Source organism: Stegastes partitus, unplaced genomic scaffold (genome assembly GCF_000690725.1).
Source record: "Stegastes partitus isolate 25-593 unplaced genomic scaffold, Stegastes_partitus-1.0.2 Scaffold109, whole genome shotgun sequence".
NCBI classification, from domain to species: domain Eukaryota; kingdom Metazoa; phylum Chordata; class Actinopteri; family Pomacentridae; genus Stegastes; species Stegastes partitus.
In genome coordinates, this window is record NW_007577840.1 from 336,797 (window position 1) to 364,331 (window position 27,535).

A 27,535-nucleotide genomic window follows, 5' to 3' on the forward strand; every position below is an offset into this window, starting at 1 on the left:
CAACTATTCATTCACACACATTCATTCCGGTGGTGGTAGCTATGATTGTAGCCACAGCTGCCCTGGGGCACACTGACAGAGGCGTGGCTGCCGTTCTGCGCCTACGGCCCCTCCGACCACCACCTCGAACAATCCATTCATTAACACCAGGCAAGGTGGGTGAAGTGTCTTGCCCAAGGACACAACGACCACGACACAGGTTACAGGGCAGCATCGAACCACCGACCTTCCGATCATTGACCGACCCGCTCTACCACCTGAGCCTACATCCCTTTTGTTAACATGCCATCCCCCATGTACGTGCTTCTTGTTTCCTCTGGAGAAACCAGATGCTCCAATTGAGCCGTTTCTGTTCAAAAACAATCAATCACCCACTGGTACCATCATCCAGCTGAAGAAGGCAACAAGATTTGTCTGAAATAATTTAGCAAGCAGGAAATACGACTGCATTATCACAAAAAAGTTGATGACATCTCAAATAACAGAACAAGAATTTGTCATAAATATAAAATATTTATTGCATTGGCAATTGCTAACGTGTATAAAAAGCAATGATTCTATACACAATTCTTTGGTTCTGCTTCTGTCTGACTGAACACTGAATATAATCCACACCGGATTGAAGAGTTTCGCCAATATTTCAGTGATCATGCTTTAGCCATAATGAAAGGGCGACATTAGGTAAAGAACATTTAAACCTCAAATTTAACTTATACAAGAAAAGCAATATAATACTGTCTGTTTGAACTGTGTGTGGCTAAAGTGGTTTCTGGCGTTATTTACAGTGGCTTAGCAAGATACATGACTGAAGTGAAGATAAAGAGTGGTTTGATGAAAAAAAAAGATAACAGAAACAGACAAACAGCTGCTGAGGCATTCACTTGTCTTGCATCTTCTCCAAGATGGGGACGATCATATCAAACTTGGGCCTCTTGGCTGGGTCTTCGTTCATACAGAGCCTCATCAGCTTACAGATATGAGGCGAGATCCCGGGTGGGATGGTTGGCCGAAGACCCTCGAGGGCCACCTATAAAAGACAAACAGCCGCTGTGCTTATCGGGAAAACAGAAAACTGTTTAAAAAAAAAAGCCTTGGGATATTTCTGAGGTATGGTGTTTCGTGCATTCGGTGCTGCGCTTCCGAGAAATGTAGATGTGGATACGCAGTACTAGCCTGCGGTGAGATGAGGTACTTCGCCCACTTACCTTCATGCCTATCTCCATGTGTGAAAGATCAGCAAAGGGGACCTCTCTGGTAACAAGCTCCCACAGTAACACTGAAAAGCTCCACATGTCCGCAGATCTTCTGTTGATGTCTTCGGGCCTCTTCTGCAAGGCTGAGAGGAGAAAGAAAACCATAAACATGACACTATAACTCACCTTTTTGTTGTGGAACACGGCCAGATTGAACAGCATGACTAGCGCTAAATTATACGGTACAGTATGTTCCAGACTGAATGACTCATAAAGTTGAAGGAGGCATTATGACGGGAGCAGGAAGCAGGCGGGAATAAGGAGGACAAAGGCAGAAAAAAATAAAAAAGGAATAGATACCTTCAGGGGCCATCCACGCTGGAGAGTACATACGACCAGGACACTGGAAGGAGAACTTAGCATCTGCCATGCTTATTCTGGCTGTCATGTCCTCATCAATCTGCAATTTAACCACAGCAATCATGCAGCCAATGAGGAACAAGATTAGAATACTTGAGTTTGTAATCGTGGTTTCTTATGTTAGCAGCGGTCAAAAACAGAAATAGCGTCTTACCATGACGTGCTTACTGTTGAGGTAAAGCCGTGAAACCATCGGCTCTAAGGTGTGGAGGAAGGCCATGCCGCTGGCGATGTCTAATGCAAACTTCACTGCTTGGCTTTGGTCGACCACCAGAGCTAAGAGACGGACAAAAGAGAAAAGCAATGCCTCACTTGGAAATAAATATGTCATTGAAGGCTGAAAAAAGGTGACAGGAAGCAAGAGACAGAGAGAGAGAAATGGAAAGTATGCCCACATGGGTAATCACTAGAGAGAACATGCATGTGGTTAAACTGAAACTTAACTTTGATCCAGTAATGACATGATGTCATTCCTAAATGTATCTGTGATGTGCATTGACCTGCAACTGTTAAAGGTCGAGTCGTCTGAAGGAAGATGGCTAATTAGCATATTCAGTAATATTCCTGCAATCCTCACAGCCACTGCTCCCTCTTACCAGTCTCCAAACCTCCTCCCTTTACTTCTGTCCAGACATGAGGAGGACTCACTGGAATAGTATTGTGTGAAATAGTCTGAGTCACTTTGTTTGTTTCCAATTTATAGAGACAAGGCTTCAACACTGGACAGCCCACGCACAGAACAGGCAGCTAGCAGACAGTGAATTAGAGAATAAGTATACTGGATCTCATACTTCCCCCCCCTGACAGTTAAAGAGCAGGATGACAGGTGTAGACTGTCTATGAACCTACAGTAGCAATCCTCAGGTGTAGCACTTTGGACCTGGAGCACTTTTTAATAACAATTGTATCCATTCTGTTCATACATTTGTACATTAAACTACTTACTAGTGCCCTGGTGGAGGATGTTGTAGAGGGATCCGTATGGCATGTAGTGGGTAATGATGATGGGGTGAGGGGATGGAGGCGCCTGACAGGCTCCCAGAACAGGCAGAATGTTTGGATGTGAAAAGATCCTATGGAGACACAATGGAATGACAGACAGATGTAGAAAAGGAAAATGTAAAAGTCTCATTTTTTACTATTGCTAACAAAAAACAAATGAGTTAAAAAGGTAAGTAAGTCAGTATTCTTAGATCAAGTTGCTCATGTGATAAATCAAATCACAATGGGTGGAGATTCCATTTAAAACACTAAAAAAATACCCTAAAAGCTTGTTCTGAATAAAGAAAACAATCAGGAATCCGTGTTACGACACATTTGTATCATCTGCAGCCCTTTAAAGTGAACTTAAACAGCGGTGTTATGCTTTCATTATCTAAAGCTTTTTTGCAATACACGCCAGATCTTATGTTGCCTCTGGATTTTTCAGCGCACTCTTTGCCAGCACTTTTATGTTGTCATCAATTCTTAAAAGTGCGTAAGAAGTGAAGCCAGCATGAAAGCCCGCTGCCAAAACCTTCCGATTGCACACTTAGGGTTTTCATTCACTTGGCTTGCTCCAAAGTTTTTCTTTTTTTTTCTTGTCACTTAATGAGAATATGAGGCTGGGGAGACTGATTAAATGCGGCCAGGAGAGATAATGAAGCTATTATGCTTTTCTTTATGTGTGTTTTCTTTTTTTTCCTGCTATTGCTTGCTTGATTTATATTGTAAATGAAATGTCATGATGCTTTCTTATTCTAGCTTATATTATCTTGTCTCGCTCCTAACACAGCCATAACTATGCTAATGGTGATTCCCTGAATGCAGCGGTCCTTCTGGGGGCCCTGCTCAACCTGCCTCGACACGTCTGTCAGCACACTAGCCCTCTTGCATTTCTCTGCATAAACCTCAACATTACAAACAACCGTTTCCTTTCTAAGCAATAGTGAAGTGCGACAACCATGACAAAACACAAACTGATATATTACCTTCAACCGGAGTTAATAATGACAAACAGGATTAAAAAGTTGTTTTTCAGTCCGACAGATTTAATTTAAACGTTATAATTGATTTCTTGTTTACCATGATGGAAGGAGGTTTGTGCAATTTGTTTTTCATGCTGCAGAGCTTAGCACAACACGCAATCAAGAGTTGCCAACGACTTCTTCGCCACAGCTCCGACCAAAAAACTATTCCCTTGACGTCTCCCAATAAAAAAACCTCCTTCTTGCACAAGAACCCTTCGCCAGATCCCGACCGCTCTTTGTCCGCTGACCTCAATCCCCACTAATCAGTCGCAACCATCCTCACGTTGTTCAAACTGTGCTTCGATAGCGAGTCCAAACGATCACTGGGCTCTATCTGAGTCGAGTAAACAAGCTCAAAATAACAACACAGAAGACTAAATGTTTCAGCATCAGTTCATGTAACTCAGCAGATTTGCAGCACATGACACTGTGACATCAATACTTGAATCACGATATCTCTGCTCTGTGCGCAGCCACTAGGAGAGATACTGTAAGGGGCCGACAGAAAGCACAATCCTTTATGATTAGAATACTGACGTGTAAATCACCTGAGTTTCGGATGCTCCTCGTTGAAGTCTCTGCTCTTCCTGGTGGTCCAGTCTCTCACCTGCAGCACCTTTACTACGATCTCATCCCCTTGCCACCGACCCTGCCATAGCTACAAACAGAACACGTACTCAGGTGAGCAACCAAAATAAAAATAAAAATACTGGCACACAGCCACAAACCGCATCTTACCTCTCCAGACTGGTTTTCATTGATCTTTGCCAGGAGCGAAAGCTGCTTATAATCAATACCGGCCTGCTTGTTGAGGGTACCGTTACCTATAAGAGAGAAAAAAAAGTGAATAATACAGCAAACATCCTGATTTTATATAACAATTTGTTCCTGCTGTATGAAAAAAAAAAAGTTACTCACGAGGTCGTGTCCTCATGGTGCCCTTCCAGAAAGTTTCCTTGTACGGGACTTTGGTCATACTCTGACCCAATTTCTCTGCCTTTTCTGGAAACAACAATTAAGATGTAAGAATACAAGGAAGGATAAACCTATAAGTGTGTGTTAAATGCCCACGAGTGACCTCTGACCTTGTAGCAGCTGTCTTAGGTGAGGCTTGGCCTTATCCAGAGGTGTCTGTCCATATCTGTTACATACACACACCTGGGCGCCACTGGTCACCAAGTCCTGAGAAACAGTGTGTTGCATGTCATGTTATGAATAGAACAAACTTTTGCTTTAAAAGTGCAGACACAGGGAGCTGTAGTTCACACAAAAAAAAGCACTGTAGTGGCCATTTCTCCCCAGAAGAGGGCATTTTCAGCCAACGGATCACGCCAAAGTAATCAAAGAGTGTCTGTGGGTGTGTCTCACTGCACCTCTGCCACTTCGTCTTGGCCCCAGAAGCAGGCGTAGTGGAGTGGGGTGTTCCCGTGCTCGTTGACTGTGTTGGGGTCCGCTTTGCACTGAATCAGCTGACAATCGCAGGTCACAAAGTTAGAAAAACTGCAAACCTCATTCCGTCAAGACAATGCGTTCGGCTGTGTCTGGGTACCTTAGCCACAATGTCTCTGTGCCCGTGACTGGCGGCGAGATGCAGCGGCGTGTCGTCCCCGCGGTTCATCACGTTGATGCGAGCGCCCCTCATGATGAGCATGTCGACGACGCCGCTCCTCCCTTCCCGGCAGGCCCAGTGGAGCGGGCTGAAGCCGTGGTCATCACTGCAGTACAAGACAAAGGGAGAGCGTGAGGAGCTGCGATAACCTTGCTTTGTAATACTTTAAAGTCCGAGTGGTGGATATGTTGTTTGTAATTTGACAGAAGGGTGAGTGGGAGGGTGCTGGTGGGATCTCTTAACAAGTGTCTATCAGCTGACAAAACACTGCTTGTGTGGGTTCCCTCTTTGACACACAGTCACACCGGTTCTCACACCCACCAAATCTTTATTTAGACTTAAGCACATGCTTCCTCGCCCCGCCGGCAGCCTCGACCCATCTGATGACTGGCCCGGTGATAAATATGTCTTTGCGAGCTGGAATGCCTGCTAAACATATGCAAAGACGCAAACACTCAGGGTGTACATAGCACTGCTGGAGCCAGACTATCACCTCCGTGTGACTGGCCTCCCCCCCCTCCTGCACCCATGGGAGTCCTTTACATTACCTGACCCCCCTCCCACCCTCACCCCACCCTCACCCCACCTCAAGGCAGCTGCAGGGGCTTTCTCGCAACTCCCTGCAAAGCCGCAAACTCTACGCGCTATTCGACAATAAACCTCAAGAGGGCTTGTGTAGCCTGTAGGAAATAGCTGCAGTACTAGCTCACACTAAAGTGAAATAACAGTTTAGCCCCTGCATTCCCTGTCAAATCGGATCCAGCTACTGTGGACAGACAGTTCATAGCCTGACCAACCCCGCGGGCTAAAAAAAGTAACGAGGGGAAGGAGGGAAAAAAAAAAAAAAACAACTCAGGAATGACAGGGGTGGAAAATACACATTGGAATCCTGAGCTTCACATTCCCTCCAAGTCTCGCTTTGTTTCATGAGTTTTCTTGTGTCGCTGTTTCCCACCTTGTTAACACTTTTTCCACATATTATTGGATATTCTAAAGGAGGGAGGGGGGTGAAGGGGGGGCCCGGCCCACATAGTTGTGCCTCCTCAGAGTAACAGCCAAAAGGAGGCCTCCAGCATAATGACTGGTCTCTCAGATGTTTATGTGGGACTGCAGCGAGCCGCCTGAGAAGCTCTGTCAGCGAGGGCTTGGCCCTGTATGGAGCTGAACAGAGGAAATGGCCTTGGCTGCTGCGTGGTTGGCTAGAAGCTCTGCAGCCCTCAACGTCAACAAACTGCACATATATGGCCTGGCCCAAGAATGAGATAACCAAGGTCTTTCGCAGTGAGGTCTTCTCGTTCCTTTCTAGCAAAGAAATTATGTAAACAGGCAGCATTGCTTTGTATAGACTAAAAAAATGAAAAGAAATGATGCAGCAAAAAGCTTAATCATTAGATGAATTAATTACTTTTATTCCCAATTTATATAGAAAGTAAAGTAGTTGATTAGTGATTATGTGGTCAGCAGATGAGCTATTTTCAATCAGCTGAATGGTCCTCGAGTGCAGCCTGGGATGAGTTTTTAGGTTATATTATGTTGTTTGACTCATCCATGTCACCAAGCAACCACCCCGCAATCATCCGCCGCTTTTATCCACAATTTTTTGCAGATGACATCATAAGGAGAAGAGAAGAGGGGGGAAAAAAAAGGAAAGAAAAAAATCATAAAACTGGACTGGAATTACTGCAGCCAAGTGACGTTCGGCAGAGTTGTAGAGGGAGCACAATATGGAAACTATTTGACCACCTCCATGTGCCAAGGATCACACACAAACACTCACACACACACACCGGCACAGAATCACTTGCCTTCCATACCAAATGTGGTGTGTCTTCTAAAAAGTGAGCAGAAGTCATTTGCACAAACTGGATTCTAAACATCCAAGAGATGAGTCTCCCCTGCAGGCATCTTTCACAGCTTTTCGGCGGAAGTGTGCTTACCCCAGGTTGAGGTCATTCTCTGTGTTGTCCAGCCACAGACGAACCGCCACCGAGTTGCCTTCTCGACACTGTGTGAAGATGTCATCCATGGGTGTGTGGCACTGGAGGCAGCTTCTCTACACTTTCTTTCCTTTAAGATCAGGACCATAAATCCTGCAATAACAAAAAAAAAGACTTTCAGCAGGTAATCAGACATCCCTCAAAGCCTATTGGCTGACTGGATGGCATCAGTAGTATCACCACAACTTTCATTTCAATGGTTACAGACAGTGGGTCATGTAGCATTGAAATATCCTCACATATTACACATCAAAGAATCAGCTTGTCAGGGATCAAGTACAAATAAATCCTGATGGGAAACACTTAAAATAACTTTCCTCTCCTGTCTTGATCTTCCTCCTTGTTGAATCGGATGGGCTGGCCTATTTGGATCCATTGTTTAAAGTCAAGTCCACAACAAAAAAAAACAAAAAAAAAGCGACCCACCCGCACAACCAGACAACAAAACTTTCAAGCACTCGGATGAACTTGATCAAACTTCTTACCAGCTGCTACACGATCGATTTCTTCTCGGCTTTTCTCAGTTTTCCTTTTCCTTTTTCTTTTTTTTTTTTTTCTTCCCCAGCTCCTTCCTTCTGCCGAAAGTCTGCCGCCGTCTCCTCAGAGCAAGGGAATGGAGGGTCTGAGTCCACGCCCCGCCGCTCTGGATGTGCTGCTACCGCTGCAGAGGAGAAGCTGGAGGAGCTCCGCTACTGGCAGCCATGGGCCCGGACACAGCGGTACTAGCGCCCCCTGCTGGAAGCACCGAGGAGGTGCAGCTCCTCAAACTGCACCCTGAGGTGAAGGTCGAGGTGTGCAGTGGAGCTGGGCTTTATATTTGTCATGACTGGCTGCATTCATGCCAGATCATTGTGAGAATACCACCAACAGACTCGTTTTTTTTTTTCCTATTTACTATCTTGTTCCAAATAGATGCTGGAGAACACTAATGACACCAGGGATTTAGTGGAGACATAAATTTACATCGATTATTTGTTTCACAGGTCATCTGCTTGCGTTTTAAGATCTACGATTTACAGCCAATATGAGATGTTCTAGATTTTTTAAAAGCTGATTAAACTTGAAAGTGAAAATTCCAATGCATTATGTGATACCCTGACTTATCACATGATTTAATGAAGAGGGAAAGTATAGAAGAATGAAAATAATGATGAAGGAGGGCAACTTTTGCCAGTTCCCAGAGCTGTCCTCCTTCTAAATACACAACCATATGTTTGACCCACTGACTCCCTGCCAATGCCCATGTAATATAATGTAATATAATGTAATATGTATGATAAATACTGAAAGTCTTTTTTAACAAGTTAACATAAGACTCCCCTTTTTTCCCCAGAATGTGTGTTTCTCCAAAGCTTTGCAACAACCTCCCTCATTCAGTCAAAAGTTCCTCCTCCATTTATATTTTTAAGCAAAACCTCAAGACGTACATGCTTGAAGGGTTGATAATTAAATTGACATTGATTCTATTTCATTATTTACACCTGTGGATTTTCTGTTAATGATTTACTGTTAGAAAATTCTTTATTTAAAAAATCTATACTTTTCTGTGTTTAAGTGACCTAAAATGCACCTTATGCAAAACTACTGTGCCATGTTTTCAACTGAATAAAGTTATTTATAATGCTCCATCCCAGTTCCATATTTTTGTGACGTCACAACAGGCTGGAAACTGAAGGACTTGCTCAGAGAAGCATTTTCTGACCTCTGGAGGAAGAAATGAAAGGCAAAATGGTCTTTTCTCATATTTTGTTGATATCTACAGACACATAGTTTTGTTCAAAAAACAATGAAAAACAGCAATATCATTTTTAATTAATGGATATGCAATTTGCTAACAATGATCAATAACTAAATTAAACTGTTGATTTGATTATTCAGCTCACTGAAAACAAAAATGCATTAATGTATACATTAATACCCAGTTTTCTATTTCATATCTATCCAAAATAAAATGTTCTAGTGCACAAGTGAAATATTGTTTCTCTGTCTGAACTGCCTAAAGCACAGTTATTCTAACTTTCCCACATAGATTTTTGACTTTTTAATGATGAATCTATTCTATTGTGTACGTCTGTGGATTTCCTGTTTATGACTTTGTTGCTTGGAAAATTCTTTATCCACAAAACCAGACTAGTCTTTTCCGTGAGGCCTGCAACGCACTTCCTGTCTGTAAGAAAAACGATACAAAACAACAAACTGTATCATGATTTCAGTTTCATGAATCTCAATCCCAAGTCTATATTTATTCCAGATAGTTTGTATTATTTGTGACTTTCTCATACCTCTGCCTTTGCTTTCCCCTCAGATATTATTGTAGTTTTTTGGCGCCCTGATCACATGAAATTTAAATTTTTATTTCTATATTGCAAAATTGTTTGTATATTTGGGTGTTTATACAGAAAAAAAATCCATAATTGACATTTGGACATTTAACAGTTGAGAATTAATAATAATGGGTGATATTTTTGCACATTCATTTGCACATTTCTGTATCTCTCTTATATATTCTTGTAAATTTTGTTGACTTTCTTCTATATTATATTTTCTATATTTTTGTCTTGTTTTATTTTACCTTCATTTTACATCCTACCCTAGTATTCTGTGTTGTCGTTCTGCTTTGTTTACCCCCTTTGTTGAATAGTCATGCTGCTGTAACACCTCAATTTCCCTCTGGGGTTAATAAAGTCAGTCTAAGTCTATGTTGCTTGACCTCTATAATGAAACAGCAATAAATGCAAATTAAAATCTATTACGTTTCATTTTTCTGTCACACTTGGATGTGTATGTAGTGCTTTTTTTGCCATCTCGTGACTGTAAAGTTCACACAACAAGACTGACAATCATCAGTAATTCCAAGAGAGACCCTGTTTAAATAATGTAAAGTGTGTTTTCAGAAACATGTTATTTATTCCATGTGTCACTGTGATAAATATGCTTTCAGATTTTTGACAGGGACTGTAAATCTCATTGGCTCTGATTTTACAGATACAGTGTGACTAAACATAACGGACTATTTCATCACCATATCATCCAAACATCAATGATCTGAACTAAATATTTTCATATGCAGCCGAAAGAGAAAAAAAAAAAACAGCTTCTTATTTAATTCTTAACTGTCACAGCTGTTATATCATGAAGATTGTGTCTGAGGAGTAAAGCCACTGGGAATGCTGTTTTAGGATTGTTTATCATTGCCTTCATACGGGATTAGAGAGTACGTATTGTTGACAGTGCAACGACAGGAAATGATGGGAGGAGATGAGGCTGCATGACAAAGGTCAGAAACTGTTTTCACACCCACAATTTCAAGAGCATGTGGCACACGCCCCACAACTCGCTGCTGCATTCAGACATCCAGCAGCCACGAGGGCCTTTAATGTGTTCAAACAATGAATACAACATGTTGTCATTGGAGCATCTTCAATAAGGAAAACATTAAAAAAGTTCGACTCATTTTGTCATTGAAGATTATTTTATTTTGGCTTTTACTGTGTTTCACTGTGTTTTTGGGTCATCATCAGACTGAGCCCTCCAGGCTTATGTGATCAGACCTCCATAATCCAGGGCTGCAGAGTGGCGATTGATCTCTGTGGAGCTTTTACTGGCAATATTACTAAAATCACTTTTCAATCATTATTGCCCACCACCCGCCCACACACACAGTCAAACAACATTTTGTTTGTGCCTCTCATCTCCAAATGACATAACATTTTACACTTGGGATTTCAATGCCAGCTTTTTTATTTTTACAATCATGAAATATTTTCAGTACTGTGTCAGAAATTGCTGTTTAACTGCTACCACGCTTTTTCAGAAGGGCTCGACTTGTTTTCTGTAGATCACAGGGCACCAGAAGTGCAACTTGTGATGATAAATTAATGTTTTACAGTTTATTTACTGATGTGTCAAAAATGTAAAAAAACAAACAAAAAAAACAACTCAAATACAACCCTCATCTCAGGTTAATGGTCAATAGTGACGTTGCAATTCTGTTGTAGGTAAAAAATACAGTTACAATACTAAAACAGAGAAAAGCAGCAAATGCTGACATTTGAGAGACTTAAGCCAACAAAATGTAATCTGTTATGATGCCATTATATATCATAGTAACTAAAAATCTGATATTTTATTTTATAGTTTATATCCACCTATCCATTATCTACCATGAATGGGTTGCTCATCAGATTTCAGCTGTTCGTGGTGGGAGTCGGGCCGTATCACAGTTTGACCACTAAGACTGACTCAGACTGGCCATCATTACTGGCCTGACAGCGGGGGAACCTGTGACGGTTTCTCTTGGCTTGACAAGCTCTCTGATTTAGACACTGTAGGTGCTACACTTGACAGAGCTACATCTTCTGATAAGGATGTTGGTTTAGGTGGCATAAACACAGGCGCTGGGCTCCCAGAATCAATCTGGGCAGCAGGTGTGGGCGGCTGAGGAAATCCTGCTGTATATAAAGGTCCATTACCAGTGTTGTTAAGCACTGAGGGATTTACTGTTTCAGTCGTAGGTGTGAGTGCTGCAGCAGCTGATAATTTCACATCTATGGCTGTTGTGGCTTTAGGTACAGCAGCATCCAGCTCAGCTGGAATATCTAATCCTACTGGCTTTAAGACTGAGCCATGGACCTCTGCTGCAGCATCAGTCACTGAGGGACTTAAAAGTGGAAGTACTTCTGGGGGTGGAGATGAGGTAATCGGGGTTTGAAGTGCTGGCGAAGCCTCTGTAGTTACAGTCCCAACAGCTGCGGGTGTTGCTGCTGCTGCTGCTGCTGCCTCCTCTGCTGCCTTGACTTTGGTCTCCATCTCCTCCATCCGGCGCTGCACCATCCGGGGCATCAGCTGCACGTAGGTGCTCATCAGCCGGTGGTTAGAGCGAATCAGCTTCCCTGCACAGCTGTCCACACAGCGCTCCTGGAAAGACAGCACCAAATTGAGGTAGTGAGTGGACAACTACAGCATGTATGAATGACACACTACTTGATCATTAGCGTAGAGAGTTGTTGTCTATACATGCATAAGCATTTTTCTCAGTGATCTGGACCCCTGGCTGTAATCAATGAAAATATTAAAGCAATAACATACAATGTCATACTAAACAACAGGGGGCTTCCTTCCTTATGGCAGTAGTTTGGTAAAGGCCTGTCAGAGTGACGATGCCTCTATTGCACAAATCAAGGTCAGAGGCCTGCACAAAACCCTGACCTCAGCCACGTCCATCATCTGCATTAGGTCCAAACATACTCAACTACTTCAGTGCCTAACCTTACTAATGCTCTTGGGGCTGAATAGCAGAAAACTCCTGTACCAAGGTTCTGGTGTAAAGTCCTCAGAGAAGAGCAGGAGCTGAACTGCATATCCATGTCAAAGGTGTTATTTAGCTTTAGTCATGTAATTATCATGTAATGTAATGAATCGAAAAAGGGGATCTGAAACAGAGTGGTGCAAAACAACGGTAATAAGAGTTGCAGACCAGTGTAACATGTATGTACACACAGAGTAATCAAGATAGGAATTAATTCTGATTTCAACTCTTCTTACCTCGTCCATCGTGAGGTTTCTGTAGTTGAAGTTGCTGGTGCATCGCTGAAAGCAGACTTCAGTCATGCGGTTGTAAACCAGAAGAAAATCCCGCAGCTGCAAGAGACATATTTAAAGTCAACAACCATTTGTGCTTATGAACAAATAAGCACGCACGTAGCCGCAAACACAACTCACATTTCTCAGCTGTTGGTCAGGCTCCATCTCGATTCCGTTGGAAGTAGTCAGCTGGTTAGCTAATATGCTAACATGAGCGCTAGTCAGCTAAAGAATTCAGAAATGTATAGTCTCCCCGGCTTTCGGCTGTCTGACAGGAATAAAGGCACTATTCCGCAAGATATGATCCGCATGTGAGCACCGGCGTCTTGAAACTGAAATGAACTGATTCAGGTAATGGATTGGAATAGCATGACATTCACATGTGGGCTGCCATGTTTGTCACGAAGATCGTCTCCGCTGGTGAGGAGAGGGCTCACTCGGTGACGTACGAAAAAACACTTCCGGGTTGCAAAATGGAAATTTAGCTTTTTTTGTATGCAGTAATCTTTTGGAGTTGCATTCAACTTCTACCAAAGTTGTTTTCTGAGTTATACATAAAAAATAACAATACATGTCTATTTTTGAGAAACATTTTAAAAACACACAAACTGTCCCTATTTTAAAATGACTGTTCCTTACAGCCTGACAGAGATAGTAGTCAAAACTTTATTTAATTTAGCTTTTTTTTGGTTTGTTTGTTTTTTAAGCTTATGTTTAGCTAGTATCCCACAATGACTCTGGGTTGAAATGACAACGTATTTTGTCCGTCTTCCAAGCTGAATTATTAGCCACTGTGGTGGTAAAATATGACACTGAGCCATTAAACCGTTATTTGAATGACGTTGTAGCATTTAGCCAAAAAGCTAAAAGCGCTAGCTCGTCTTCTTCCTGGAAGCTGAACAGGTAAGTCACCAATGTCTCTTTCCAATAGTATTTGAACACACAAATTCGGTATAGAATTGTTGTTTTTGTTTCGTAAAATACTATAAAAGCACATTTTGAGTGACGTTTTTATTTTTTCATAATGTTGTCTGAATACACTTGGGGTTCCTCATGTGTCGGAGACAACAACAACAACAACATTGGTCATTTGTGTAAACAATTTAAATTCATATCCTCTTCATGTGACCGGATATGAGAATGTCTCAGTAGCAAAAGCAGAAATAGTGTTGTGTCATACACTAATTTAAAAAATGGAGCCAATGTTTTTTTTAATTTCCTAAAGGTAATCTTATCAACTTTAGCAGATTATAGTGGACACTTATGACTCAGTTTTGTCTGGTCATTTTGGTGTTATCTTGCAAGTCAATCACAAATTGCAGTGTCTTCCATTTCCTGTCTGGCTTTACTTTCCGCTATCTCCGCTCTCCCGTCCCTGATTTTCTTGTTATTCTTTATTGTACAAAAAAAGTGCTCCTGCAAAATAGTTTAAAAGTAAATCATGAAGTAAGAGCTGTTGCATGAGGCCACAAGGGCAACTGCAGGCCACCCTACACAAACTTTACAGTTGCATCAAGATGACAAACGCATACAAACCACAAGCTCAGCTGCAAGGGCATAGGAAGTGGCTGCATTGTTTTGCCACAGCTGGCTTTGTGTAATCTCACCAACCATAAAATCTGCAGCATGGAAGATGATCTCTTCTGGGATCTGTGTTCTCCGAATTCTTGCAGACAACCGCAAAATATCACTGAACGGCCTTAATCACTTGTCGACAAGCAAAGTTTGCTAGGAAAGTCCTTAAAAAGCAAAGTCTTTAAAGAGAAAGAAATCCAGGCAATATTCAGTTTGATTGAACCATTCTTATGCATTGCATAACCGTTTAATGAAAACCATAGACACTCTGGAAAAAAAAAAAGTCATCTTCATTTATCAAGTTAAATGATATCCTCCTTTTGTCAACCAGCATTTATTGTCACGCTGCGACAGAAGCATTAAATTGTAGCGAGAGCCTTTGATGGTCTAACCCACTGCATTAAAATATTCTCTCTGAGCCACATTGAGGCTCGTGGGCGGAAACTAAGAGCATTTGTACACATTAAGCCGTCACTGTCAATTTAACGATCATACCTCAGTGTTATCTTGACATATGCCTTTGTTTTGTAAAGAGGGGGGGGAAGCCAAAAATGATTTTCCTTTTACCTGTCATCATGCCACCATCTGCCATTGCAAGAACCTTTAAAAGCTTTAGCTCTGTTTTAGCTGGATAAAAAAAAAACAACAAAAAAAAACAAGTGACTGCTTTTATTGTCACCCACAACAACAAAAACAAGGAAATATTCTGTGCAATCCAACTTGGGTACACAGTGTAAAATGCAATGTAGCGACTCATAGATGAGTCATTTATGTTACTTATAGCCCAAATATCGCTGATATTTAGTCATGCATTATGAAAAAGACGACTAAATACAACTTTGTATATGACTGAGCTGGTCTTTATGGGAGCACAATTTAGAAAAAAATGTGACTATCACTACAGTAGACTATCATTTGTGAGGGTGTTATTTCTTGGCTTCCCATATACCGGCAGCAGTTACATCGGAAATGCCTCAAGCCGAAAATTAATCCATAGAGGGGAAAGTAGGCCATGGTCAGCTATTGAAAAACTGTCACCAAACAGTTAGTGTGCTGCAGGCCTTTGACTGCTGAGTTCACTTCAGAGCTCAGCTCCCTCAGCAGAAAGCAGGCCAGTAAATTATCCGCCCAGAACGAGGATTGCTGAGAGCGAAATAATCATTTAAGCAGATGGCGCATAAGTGCAACAGATTATAAAGGTAATGGCCATGATGATCACTTTCATGTGGCATGAACAATATACAACAGTTTGCCCACAGGGAGAATAAAATGCCTCCACTTACAGCCTTCCCCTTTTCACCTTCTTGCCTTTAATTTTTTTCTTCACATCAATGTTATCTTCAGTTTTACCAGGACTGAGAAGCAAATTCATTCATTTGCCCGAAACAGGCAACAAGATTTGTCGTGATTAAGCCATCGCCTACGCTGTGGAAAATAAGTGTAAGATTAGCTTTTACTTCACACCTTTTTATAAGACATCCGTTCATGTGTGATTATGAGGCATCAAAACAATGAAAGTTGTTTCTGTGTCCTGTGATGATTTGAGATTTTCCACGTCTTTTGCAACAAATTGAAAATTTCCACGTGGCTCTTGACCTCTAAATGTCAGACATACTTTCCTTTTCTTTTGATAAGTTCTACACTTATTGCGTCCTCTGCACAGAAAGATACAAAAGAAAGAAAGATATTTTCCTAAGTTGCCCAACATGGAGAGTTCAAGAGGTAGTTTGTCTGCGTCAAACAGGATATTACTCAACTTTGTGAAGCTCTTTGAATAATCAAGATGACACAGTTTTTTACTCTTGGCGATACAGTGATAGATAGTAGTTTCCTGAGTATTTCAGGTGCTCTAGTATTCAGTTCAGAACAGTTTGAAACACTGAAAAAGTCTTAGTATGATATTTGTCTAATCGTGTTGGCCACTGTCACAGTTAATAATTTCCCCCTCTGAAAGCTGTGGACATACATTCCCATTGCTACCATCTTGTTGGACTATTCTTTCCCCACTCTCTTGATCTCCTTTCCACTCTCTACTTCCCCTATCCTCGTACCTTCGCATACTATCCCAACCGACATTCTCCCTCTCCATGTTTGTGCTCCTTCCTCTTTCCATTTCCCCTGCCTCTTGGGCTATCTGCTGACTGTTCAGGTAGATGCTGCTGTGTGAAACCATCGTGCTGGTGTCTCTAGAAGGAAGAAGAGCATCCACATCTGCGTCCACCTCCAAGAAGGTTGGCACAGGAGTTGTGAAGGCGACCGACAGCTGCTCGTGAAGCTTGTTTCGTCCCTGCGTTTGGCTTTGCTGGTGGCGATGCTTCTTCTTGTGTTTCTTGGCAATCTTCAGATCCAACGAGGCGTAATTCAGGTCAGGCTCTAAAGGCTGGTTCCAGAAAAAATGATTTGGTAAAATAGTTTATAAGGACAATTTAAAACAAAAATGCAGTAACTATACAGACCAGTATGTATATCAAATAATGATGCCTGTGCAGACTCTCATACGTTTGAGTTTGTCGAGTTTATTTTTAGAACCTTTTGTCCTTAATTGTGTTCACTGTTTCACAGTTTCATTGACCACAATGCGTCTTTGGTGTCAGCTACTTTCCGTTTTGAAAGCAGTCCTACTAGCACAGGCTAAACTGGTCTGCAGATGTATTTTAAATGTTTTATGTTTTTATATATTTAGTTCCAGTGTGAACAAACTGAAAAAAATCACTAAAATACAAGCATTAACCAAATATACTCAATCAGTTTAGAATATGATTATTTGTACACGAGTGACCTGTGACCTGTTTTTGCATGTTGCCTTCAAGTGTATATTATGCTCACTTGATGTCAATCTCCTTATTGAAGATGCCTTAGAAAGGGGAAACAATGTAATTCTACGTAATGTGAAATTTAGCAAAAAAAAAAAACACTTGTAAACCAGGTATAATCAGTAAAAAGACATTGACTTTTAGCAGATTTGAACTTTCACCACACACACGGAGAAGCATGTTTTCACTGCGATAATGCCGACAGCCCGTACGCGTGCTTTCAACTATATTACAAACAACACAAATGAAACATAATGCAATTATACCATAACTGATGAAAACAATCTGCAAATTATGCAGACGAAATGAAGAAATGTTGCATTTAGAGAGTCACGGACATCCACTGAAACAAAGTAGTAGAGACGTTGTAATACGCTGATGAACGGCATTTACCTTTTCACAGTCTCGTGTTCGTTGCATGGTCATCATCTCATAGCAGCCCTCTACAGAACCTAAAGTAAATCACGATTGTCATTATCAAGGAACACAAGACAAAAACCAAGCAGTTTTGCTAAAACTTGAACGTCAGAAGGAATTAAATAGTTGGTTTACGCAAATCTACACAGGTTTATCTAAATCATCTAAACTCATCTAAAGTGCACCCTGTGTGAAATTGATCCGCAAACCTTCCGCTTACATTGATACAGGCTTTGGAAATTTTTTGGTCATGCTTAGCATTTGAAAAAATATACTGTATATAAATACAGAGAGAGTAAAAAAGTGATTGTGTAGGCAAAGCATGTACAGCAAAGACAGGATATATTTTTTTTTCATGCCAGTGTGAGTCATAAGGTGTTATTGTAAAAACATGTTCTGATTTCCCCTTATGTTTTTGAAAAGGTGACAGAATGCAGGCCTGCGCTCACCTCTGCTGTCTGTGCTGATGTTGCCGTAGATTGGATTTTCCTGTTGCTCATGATGATCGTGGGGATTTTCCTGTTGCTCGTCACGATTGAGGTAATGAAAATATTGCCCTTCGTTTTGTGTCAGGCTTCAGCAAGACATGAAGGAACAATGTCACAGTTTGTATAATTTGTAAATTGTAATTTGTACATAAGAAAGAAAATGAAAACAGGGAGTTACCTAATATTACTGACTATGAATTCGTATGTAGTTGACTAAATAACACTTGACTGAATAGCAGAATATAAAAAATTTATTTGAAAAAAACATACGTTACTCCTTGAGGATTTTCAGGGTAGCAGGACTCATCTGTTTTTGTGTGAACAAAATATTTAACAATTTAAACAATGTCCTGTTGTCCTTGCAAAAGCTGAGATAGGTTTAGAATTAACAAGGACTACATTAAAAAAAAAAAATAAATCAAAACGATATGACCAAAAAAAAGAAAAGTTACTGTACCTCTGCACAAAGTGGCTCTTTGTCTGATGCAAAGGATGATATTGAGACACAAGGAGACCAACAGGGCCAGAGACAACAGCACCAGAGGCACCACATAAATGATACAGGCTAAATGAACAACAGAAAATGGCTTTTAACACCTCAGAACTTAAAAATTAAAGAGTTCTGAGTCTGTGCACAGAATTTGAGACTTACATTTGTATTAACCACCGTTAATATACCTCTCAGTAACAAACAGAGAAGATGAAACATTTAAAAAAGTCATTATCACTTTTGCGCTGGTGACACACATTAAATCCTTTAACAAACCCTGAGCTTGAAGATGAGAAATAGAACACCATTCAAGAATGTTATGACGACTGTAAAGGTATGAATGTATATTTCACTGCATAAAGAACAGGTGGATTTTCAGAAATTTATTTTTCCCTTTCAGCCTCATTTCAACGCCACAAAACTGACGAATTTCACTGGAAATTAAGTTTTCCTACTAAATTTTTTTTTCTGAGTTTATCATCACTTCTGTGTAAGCAAAAGAATAAATAATTTGGTTGAAAAGTGTCATGTGAGATACGACAACAGGCAAAGCAAAATACAATGACGTATGTAAAAGTTATGATTGTTAACTGGTTGTTTTGTTTCGAGGTAAACCTCCAGTTTTTACTTGCCCTTTTTGTTCTGCCATATTTGTGACATGTGCTTTGGAAACCATCCGGCTGTTTCTAGTTTCGTGGTAAAAGCAACATTTTACAGAAATATACTTGGGTATACATAAAACGCGCACACTGACATGTACAAAGTAGAAATATTAGGTTGATATCTGAAGTATAATTGTAGAAGTTTTAACAGTTGCTCTGATCCTACCTGGTGGTGGTTCGCTCATATTCCAGCCGTCTTGAATAACACAGGTTGTCTGTCTGACACAATTGCTCTCAGGCTACGAGGCATCACTGGGTTTAATCAGTGAGGTGTGCTACACTGTAGTCTATTTTTACCCTGCCTTAGTTACTCCTCTGTTATCACAGAGCTTTGAAAAGTTGCTGCTCTTCAGTTACAAACAGGAAGCAATGTAACCTCATTCTGAAGCAGGCACCGTGCTGTTGTGGGGTGCAATATGATTTCACACGGATCACTGTGTTATTATAATGACATCACGAGTGTTAGCAAATTCAATGTTTATTCAAATTGTGTAGATTTTTAAATGTAAGCACAGTAACAAAGAAACAAAAAAATAGACATTTCAACATATAATGGCAGAAATGTTTCACTTAATTTTATTTGGCAGCCTAAAGCCCTTTTCTGGACTTTAGTTCACTGATCCTGATTCTGACCATAACCAACCATGTGTTAACCTTAACACAGCACCACAACACAGTGAACTAGTACAGTACAGGAGAGCTTTCCACATTATAACGCTCATGTTCATGGGGCTTCAGAGCGTATATCATGAATTTATATCATGCATGCACACAGTGCATTGTGGTTTTGCTAGTGTGGTTGGAAAATCAGAAGAAAAACTGCAGGGTTCTCAGTACAGCTAAATACGTGCTTGCATTTAGAGTTTATGTGAATAAATACATTGGTGAGTAACCAAATTAGGAGCAGGGCCCACCTAATTTAGCCTCTGGCAAAATTTTGAAATAAATTTAAAGACAAGTTTAACACACAGGAATAAAAAAAGTTAAAAAAAGAAGAAATTATTAAATTCTCAAAAATATGGAAAGCTGTATCGTCGACCTTTGCAAAACTCATTTTAGGTGTGTGTTTTGGTAGCATCCAGTGGTCGATATGTTTCATAGCCATTAAGCCTGTGTGGTTTGTGGTTTTAGCCACCTTGTAATTGTCACTCTGTGGTACCTGTGGACAGCGGCGGTCCTTAACACTTAGCTGTGTGTAAATTTCCCAAATCACTTATAAAGATTCACATAAGAGGAAGTCGACAGAAGCTGCAGATATTTAAAGGACAGAAAAAAATAAGCCTTCCTGTACTTTCAACAGTTTAGTGTTTATGAATAGAATGCTCGCTTAACCTATGATACAAGAGTTGGAACGTCAAATCCAAATGACTGCATTTCAAAGCATAGTGAATACATATTACTGCAAGAATGTCACAAGAAGTAAATGAACACAAGTACCTGCTGTGTAGCAGTTCAGAATCAATTTGTAGTCAAATTGAACAAGTTTTTATTGAAATAATTCAAAACATGCTGAATTTTAATCCATTTACTACAAAACAAAAATCATCACAAAATATGTCATATCTGCCAGAGTACAAGCAAATGATAAAAACGCTCTTCTTTATTCAAGGAACCCATCCACAGTTTCCTGTGACAGGGTTGTAACTGCAGTTTAAAACTGGCCACAACTGAAAGTAATGCATTTTGTAACTCTTTGTAAAACCAAGACAAGATAAAAAAAAAGAAAGTACATCTTAAAACTGCGTCAGACAAGATTAACATGCACAGGTGATGACGTAATACAGTATCAACTGTTACTTTCAGCAATAAAAAAAACATGTGCAACTGGAGTTTAATGTACTCCTTTGTTGTGTCAGAATGGCACCTGACAGAAGCTTTTCATTTTGTTTTCCATTTACAGTGATGAACTGGGGTTCTGATAACATTCTAGACATAACCTATCAAAAAGTAATTAGCTTTACCGTAACAATCGATAATATATGTTTATTGAAGTTATTTACATTTGTGTTCCTAGCCATTAATGTAACCCACCAATGCAAAAAGATTCGACATGTGAAATCCCTATGCGACGCACCTGCTCAAACCATATTTCCCAAATGACTCCTTATGTCATATCATAACAAACAGTTGTTGCATATCTTTCGATTCTGCAACTGAGTTACACCTTGAAGTGGGGAAAAGCGGTGCTGAATTCTCGCTTTGTCTTGCAGCTGCATACTTGACAGGAGGTGGAGGGGGTTTGAACGGAGGTGGTAGATCCATTCTGCAGGGGGAGAGTAAGAGCACAGATATTGACTGGTGGCACTGCTAGACAGTTAACTGTACCCAGGAAGCAGGTCGAAATTATAGGTCATGTGCATCTATCCAAAAATATGAGAGATATCAATACTATTTATCCAGCGTACGACCTCGAATACACACAAGCAGGTGTAGAGGAAGGTTGACTGATACATAGTGACAGTTTTACCTTTTCTTTATCATTTGTCTCCTGTAGAGAAAGCCGGCCACGGCAATCAATACCAGCATTGGAACGATGATTAACGGCAACAGATGACTCCGTCCCGCATCTAGGAAGCAGATTGCAGTAAAGGGAAATGTGTTTTTTGTAGGACATAAACAGTCAACAACAGATACTAACATATTGATCATCTTGCTCTGGTGAAACCGAGCAGACTCCAACAAATATTGATAATAAATGGAACGCTACAATGCGAAACTTTTTGCCTTGTGGCAGCAAAGTGTGTCTCACAATCCTCCCCCTCAGTTACTTGTGCACCGGCCCTTGAAGTAGACACTGCGTTTAATGAGTTTTCTACCTCGAAAAGGCATCTAGCCCGAGGCTGAGAAAAACTAGAATCTGCAAAGGTTCCACATGTGATGAAGATGCAGATGGTGAAGGCGAAGAAACTGCAGCTAATATTCACCCATAGATTGTCAGGTTTTTGCCTTTTGAGCATTTAGCTCTGCTGTTGGGTAGTTATTTGCTGCTATCAAACAGTTTTTATTGTTTACTTTTCAGCCCTGTGGCCTTGCCTTGATAGCCACGAACAAAGCTACCCACACTGTTGACAGTCCCTAGGGCAAACGATATGCCCCAAACAGTCTAATAGCATCAGTAACAAGCTAGTGTAGATACAGGATGTCAGAGGCAGACTGGTAATACATAATGCTGTTGTTACATGAAAGGTATTTTTCTTAAACGGTTCCAACACATTTGTTGGAGTGACATTCATGGATAAAAGGAAGCCAAATATTACCTTTGTCCTCAAATACAGTTATAGTTCCAACACTTGGAGTTGAAGCTGCGTCAGGATTTTCAGAATTTTCTGAAAGGTTTTCTAAGGTGCTGGTCCCCTCTGGCCATCCTGAGAAAGTGTCCTCTGGGTGCGATGTGGACTCATTCCTTGTCTCATCACTGGCCGTTTCTGGTGTTGATTTGAACACTGTTCTACCATAACTGGATGCTGTGGAGTGCGTGGCAGAGGAGGATCTAACACTGATATGTGTTGATTCCGTAGAAGTTATATTCTCTACAGTTGTGATTGTAAAATCACTTGTGTTTAGATTAACAGTATCCGTATTCGTGTTCACATTTGCATGGGTTAAGAACCCAGTAGTCGCTGATGTGTTAAGGCTGCTGTCTGCTGATTCAGTCAAACCCTGTGGTGATGTTGTCACAAGATCTGAAAGGATCAAAACAAGGAACAATAAACATGCTGTCAGCAACAGTATACTGTACTATTTTGCTGTCGTATCAAACACATACTTTCCTGGAGCTCTGGAGCAGTCACTCTCTTGAAAAGACTGACATGGAACAAACTCTACCTGTCACATGGGAATCTCTGCATGTTTGCAGCATTTCAGGTTTATGACATAGTTTGATGTGTTGGGAAATAATTGGTTTCAAAGTCAGTGCCACTCATATCTATCCAGTAAAAATGTAGTTGAAGCCAGAAACCTGTTAGCATAGCTTAGCATAAAGACTGGATATGCAAAGGTAACAAAATGTGTATTTCAGCACCTAAAGTTTGCTACTTAACATCTTGTTTGTTCAATCCCAGCACAAACAATCCCTTTAAAATGGTAAGTTGTGTTTTCACAGGGAGTTGTGCTTGAAACAATTTTTCGCTAGGAACAATAATTTCCTATAGTCTTTGCTGGTTGCCAGGCAACTGCTCCTGGTAAGAAATGGTCCGCCACATAACCCCTCCGTAAAACAGCTGCTGTTTTTTTTTTTTTTTACTTCACTTTTTGTGTGTATTTCCTAAAATATCAAACTATTCCTTTAATGAACTTCACTTTGGACCAGAATATAGAGCAGGAATTATAAATAATGTACCACAAAACTTTAAAATACCCAGCACACAGTGATACATCATTAAAACATGGGCCGAGTTGGCATTTATGAGAACATGCATAATCAATATAAGTAAAATCCATTCAAGAACCCAGACTGTGAGGCCACGGGTACAGATTTATGAGGCAAAGGTGTGGGTGTGAATTGCAAATTCAGTGGTATGTTGTATATATATTCCTACATTTTAAGGGCAGTTTATTTGTTGCATGTCAGCTTTTTGCTTTTCTGTCAACACATATATGTAGACATCTCCAACAAGACACACCCGAGAGATTGCAATTACGCAAAATTTTGCTAATTTAGAATTATATTAAATGTCATGTAATGCTGCCAGGCAGCGTGATCTATTACTACACTGTGCCCGTTTCAAGTAGCTTATCTCAATATTTTTTCAAAACCTTCATGTGCTGTACTACTCCAATCTGTCCAACAGATTGTGCTCTCACCCCATGCCATGATTCAGAGTTTGCATTGAGGCTCTGCTTTGTGTTTATTCTTGTGGTTTTGAAAGTATAAAGACGGGAAGAACAGGAAGTAACTTCTCACGTCTGTGTGACTTTTCTTTTTGCTTTTCTTACATTTTCAAATTCTCATGGGAAACGTGTATACAGGATGAGAAAGTAGACAAGTTCCTTTCTAACCTGACCACAGCCGGCTTGCAGCACTATACCAAGCTTTGTAACCAGTGGTGGCAGATGACACGCAGTTTGCTTGTTTTACAGTGTAGACCTGTGAATGCTGTTTTGGCTGAGCTTAGTTTAGTTCCCACTCAACTCTCATGGGACGGATTGATTTAAAATAATTGAGAACTGTCACTGTTTTCTTTCTTTCTTTCTTTCTTTTTTTTTTTTTTAAAGTTTAGTAGTTCCCCATTTATTCGCCATTACTAGTATGTTCTCATAACATGGCTGGCAGCTCCAAAATCCTTTGAATCTCTCTCCTTCCTTTCAGCTAATTAAAAATTAAAATTGAGTGAGCTACAGTATAATAAAAGTTCAAGTATCAGCTTTCTGGTCCACTGCAGTTTATTAAGTCATTCAGTCTCTTGGGCCCTCTGCTAGATTGTTAATCCAGCCCTGAGGAGATGATGAAATTGAGTACGACACAAAAAGGCAGATAGCAGCGAAGAAATAAAGAGGCTCACCTGTCCTTAAGCTTGTGGCTTCTGTTAGCACTGTGATGATAAACTCTTTATGCAGACTTTTGTTTCCTGTGTTGACAGTCAGTGTATAAACCCCTGCAAGAGCATCAGTCACCCACCAGAGCTCCAGAGATTCTTTCGCTGACACCAGCTTCTTGTTCTGGGGCAAAACAAGATTATGTAGCACATAAATACCGTTCATATTGAAAATATGTTTTTGTGATGTAGGTTTTGATGTCAGAGTTAATCGAATCATCTTGATGTTCATTGAATGAAGTGAAGTTCACTGAAACGGCAGGAAAGGGCTGCAGATTTTTTTTTCTTTCTTTACCTTGGTCCAGCTGTACTGTGCATGAGGGTATAATGTGCAGCGAATTGTCACATTTTCTCCATTATGGACCTCAACAGGGCCATCCGTGTCACACATTATTTTAATGTCATCTGGAGAGAAAAGGTGACGTTATTTGAGTTCTTGATAACATAAATACAACACTGTGGATCAAATGCAGCAAATATCAGGTAAAGCTTAGCTAATTACTGATACTGCTGTTGGTCTGGTGGTAAAACACCTGCACAACACATTCTGTAAAGTGTCTTCTGCCTCGATTATGATCATGACATCCCTTCACTTCACTCAGAGCTGAAGAGAGCTGCGTATTGTGCCTGCGTCATGGGACAACTACATGACTGATGAGAAAGAAAAAAAAAATAGGCCAAACAGAGAATTGAAAAGATGTGGCTTGTGGCAAACAAAGCTCCAAGATGTGTTCTTGCAATTATTACGTGCATTTGCTCTGAAGTAAATCACTGCGTAGATTGGCAGAGGAGCAGTAGCCTGATGCAATCAGGAGAAACACTAAATGTATACAATGGACAATAAGATAGAAACATGTTGTATATATTTCTGTCTTCAACACTGTGTTTTCTGCAGAGGCTGGTTGACATAAGGGCTTCTTCTTACCTTTGACTGTTAGCACTGTTTCAGACTGGATGGATCCATAAGGGAAAGTTGTAAGGTCACAAACATAGACGCCACTGTCCCATTTCATCACTTCAGGAAGGTGTAGATAGGAGCCAGTCAAATTTTTTCCATCATTGTTCTTAAGCTGGATGGTGACATTAGGCCTGAACAGGTGGAATCCATGACCTGGGCTGTAGAGAGCCAGCTTTGTAATTCCATGTTTTCTTATACTCCATTCAATACTTGCAATCTTTGCATCAGTGCGGTTCTTTACAAAGCAAGGTAAGGTAATGTTCTGGCCCTCTACAGCTTCCAGCGCTTCATAATGGAACAACTCGACATTCTGGAGCCCTGTCAGGCAATTCAGATAGCGTTAGAAGCAAGAAAAGTGAGGAGACAAAATCACTTACACTTTGAAGTTGATAATACAGACTGCAGTCCGCTGGGATGCAGGCAGATAAAATCATAGCATTATACTGAGGCAGCTTGTCACACCAGAAGCCAATACACAGTTCAAACCCGTAGTGAATATCCTGTCTTTGCTGGTATATTATATGAGCTACATCACATTTGGATGTCCAGGATTACCTTGAATAATAGAGGCAAGAAGCAGGAGAGAGAAGGCCGTTCCCTGTGCATTTCCAGCCATGTTTGAGTTCCCCAAACTCATTAGATCAATCAGGCTGAATTCGTTGAGGGATTCAACAGAGACAGAAACAGTGCACTGTCAACTGAGGTTAAAGTGTCGGGCTGAGACTGTGAGACAGTGAACAGGACGACCTATCTTTTACAGGAAGCCACACAGAGAGACAGAGTGAGTCATATGTGTAGTGCTAAAGCTTTGTGGTAAAAAAAAACCCTGGTGCAGAGCACGTAGTTGCAAAAAACATAGATCTTGCAGTTCTTATCATTATTTATTCTTTTTGTCTGGTCTAACTAACACAATGCAGAACAATAACTCATTTGATTTCGGATTACGTCAGTAATGATCTAAATCATCCAGGAAGAATGATACCAAGGGAACACCCGAACCCAAACAGGACTGAAAGATTAATTTATGCTCATCTAAATAAACTTCTCTCTTACTAATTAACTTCAAACAGGCACAGGTTTAATGGCAGTCCCTCTTGTTACAGTGTTTTTTTGGCCCATCTATTCACCCAGACTTTCATTTGTGACTCCTGAACAATGTCACTTTCTTGTTTGCCACCATTATGTTTACTGTAGACACTGAAGTGCCATGTGAACGTAGACGTCACTGGTTGCATATAAAATGGAGACACCCTCTGTAACTTTACCCATAGGATTTTTGGAGAGCAGTTCTGAAACAGCGTATGAGACCAAAACTATTTTCATATGAGGCTGTAAACATGTTTATATCTACTGTAAAGTTGGATATTTTATCATGGGGATCTATATGGATTGACTTGCTTTCAGATCCAGCCTCAAGTGTCTATTGAAGGAACTTCAGTTTTTGGCACTTTCGTATTTGTTTTGTGTGCTTTTTTTTATGGGTCAACTGTCTCAAACACACAAAGCAAACTTGGTTATTAAAAGCCAAACACACATATGAAAACATACACACGTGGCGAATGTTTGTGACTACGATGTGCATGCATACACAGTACATGTTCATTGCCTACTCAACAGACAGCATGACTAAGAAATCTGACTGTCCCCTCATTTGGTTTGTTTACTTTTCATGAAACACTGCACATTATAGCATTCTGTATTTGTGTATATATATGACACACAAATGTTATGACTGAAACATCAGATGAAGTGATCGCTTGATATTATTTGCCTTTGTTTTGTCTTCT

The 27,535-nt window shown here is 40.5% G+C and overlaps 4 protein-coding genes across 5 annotated transcripts; all 4 read right to left on the reverse strand.

Annotated features, from left to right (window-relative positions):
* Positions 1-493: 493 nt before the first annotated feature.
* On the reverse strand, positions 494-7,859 carry ilk (integrin-linked kinase). Its single transcript, XM_008277860.1, has 13 exons — positions 7,714-7,859; positions 7,169-7,321; positions 5,172-5,337; positions 4,996-5,091; positions 4,708-4,804; positions 4,541-4,624; positions 4,361-4,446; positions 4,171-4,280; positions 2,559-2,686; positions 1,768-1,889; positions 1,554-1,653; positions 1,206-1,336; positions 494-1,027 (listed from the first exon to the last, which is right to left on the reverse strand). Exons 2-13 carry the CDS (start codon positions 7,255-7,257, stop codon positions 878-880), a joined length of 1,359 nt encoding a protein of 452 aa, XP_008276082.1. The 5' UTR covers positions 7,258-7,321; positions 7,714-7,859; the 3' UTR covers positions 494-877.
* Positions 7,860-10,678: 2,819 nt separating this feature from the next.
* Positions 10,679-13,224, reverse strand: timm10b (translocase of inner mitochondrial membrane 10 homolog B (yeast)). The gene is made up of 3 exons (XM_008277861.1): positions 12,950-13,224; positions 12,773-12,868; positions 10,679-12,145 (listed from the first exon to the last, which is right to left on the reverse strand). Exons 1-3 carry the CDS (start codon positions 12,974-12,976, stop codon positions 11,486-11,488), a joined length of 783 nt encoding a protein of 260 aa, XP_008276083.1. The 5' UTR covers positions 12,977-13,224; the 3' UTR covers positions 10,679-11,485.
* A 1,374-nt stretch (positions 13,225-14,598) lies between these two features.
* On the reverse strand, positions 14,599-19,582 carry LOC103354482 (uncharacterized). Its single transcript, XM_008277862.1, has 6 exons — positions 19,423-19,582; positions 18,562-18,669; positions 18,375-18,411; positions 18,066-18,190; positions 17,593-17,651; positions 14,599-16,766 (listed from the first exon to the last, which is right to left on the reverse strand). Exons 1-6 carry the CDS (start codon positions 19,439-19,441, stop codon positions 16,293-16,295), a joined length of 822 nt encoding a protein of 273 aa, XP_008276084.1. The 5' UTR covers positions 19,442-19,582; the 3' UTR covers positions 14,599-16,292.
* A 1,119-nt stretch (positions 19,583-20,701) lies between these two features.
* Positions 20,702-26,473, reverse strand: LOC103354483 (mucin-22). 2 transcript variants are annotated; one of them, XM_008277864.1, is made up of 8 exons: positions 26,304-26,473; positions 25,716-26,066; positions 25,086-25,195; positions 24,758-24,914; positions 22,841-22,939; positions 22,514-22,753; positions 21,724-21,823; positions 20,702-21,519 (listed from the first exon to the last, which is right to left on the reverse strand). In XM_008277864.1, the coding sequence occupies exons 1-8, from the start codon at positions 26,383-26,385 to the stop codon at positions 21,366-21,368; spliced, it is 1,293 nt and encodes a 430-aa protein (XP_008276086.1). In that variant the 5' UTR covers positions 26,386-26,473; the 3' UTR covers positions 20,702-21,365. The 2 variants fall into 2 exon arrangements, with proteins under 2 accessions (XP_008276086.1, XP_008276085.1); XM_008277863.1 differs by having other exon boundaries at positions 22,514-22,939.
* Between the last annotated feature and the right edge of the window lie 1,062 nt (positions 26,474-27,535).

Excerpts from the sequence above, each read along its gene's own strand:
- ilk (XM_008277860.1), bottom strand. The coding sequence starts at position 7,257 with ATGGATGACATCTTCACACAGTGTCGAGAAGGCAACTCGGTGGCGGTT. Across the intron at positions 1,890-2,558 it reads CATCCTCCACCAGGGCACTA|CTCTGGTGGTCGACCAAAGC; the intron begins GTAAGTAGTTTA and ends TCCGTCTCTTAG. Across the intron at positions 1,028-1,205 it reads ACATGGAGATAGGCATGAAG|GTGGCCCTCGAGGGTCTTCG; the intron begins GTAAGTGGGCGA and ends TGTCTTTTATAG.
- timm10b (XM_008277861.1), bottom strand. The coding sequence starts at position 12,976 with ATGGAGCCTGACCAACAGCTGAGAAAT. Across the intron at positions 12,869-12,949 it reads CTGACCAACAGCTGAGAAAT|CTGCGGGATTTTCTTCTGGT; the intron begins GTGAGTTGTGTT and ends TGTCTCTTGCAG. Across the intron at positions 12,146-12,772 it reads GAAACCTCACGATGGACGAG|GAGCGCTGTGTGGACAGCTG; the intron begins GTAAGAAGAGTT and ends CTGTCTTTCCAG.
- LOC103354482 (XM_008277862.1), bottom strand. Across the intron at positions 18,412-18,561 it reads AAGAGCCACTTTGTGCAGAG|ATGAGTCCTGCTACCCTGAA; the intron begins GTACAGTAACTT and ends ACACAAAAACAG. Across the intron at positions 18,191-18,374 it reads GAAAATCCTCAAGGAGTAAC|CCTGACACAAAACGAAGGGC; the intron begins GTATGTTTTTTT and ends GTCTTGCTGAAG.
- LOC103354483 (XM_008277863.1), bottom strand. The coding sequence starts at position 26,385 with ATGAGTTTGGGGAACTCAAACATGGCTGGAAATGCACAGGGAACGGCC. Across the intron at positions 22,940-24,757 it reads AGCCACAAGCTTAAGGACAG|ATCTTGTGACAACATCACCA; the intron begins GTGAGCCTCTTT and ends TGATCCTTTCAG. Across the intron at positions 21,824-22,513 it reads AACTGTATTTGAGGACAAAG|ATGCGGGACGGAGTCATCTG; the intron begins GTAATATTTGGC and ends TCTGCTTCCTAG.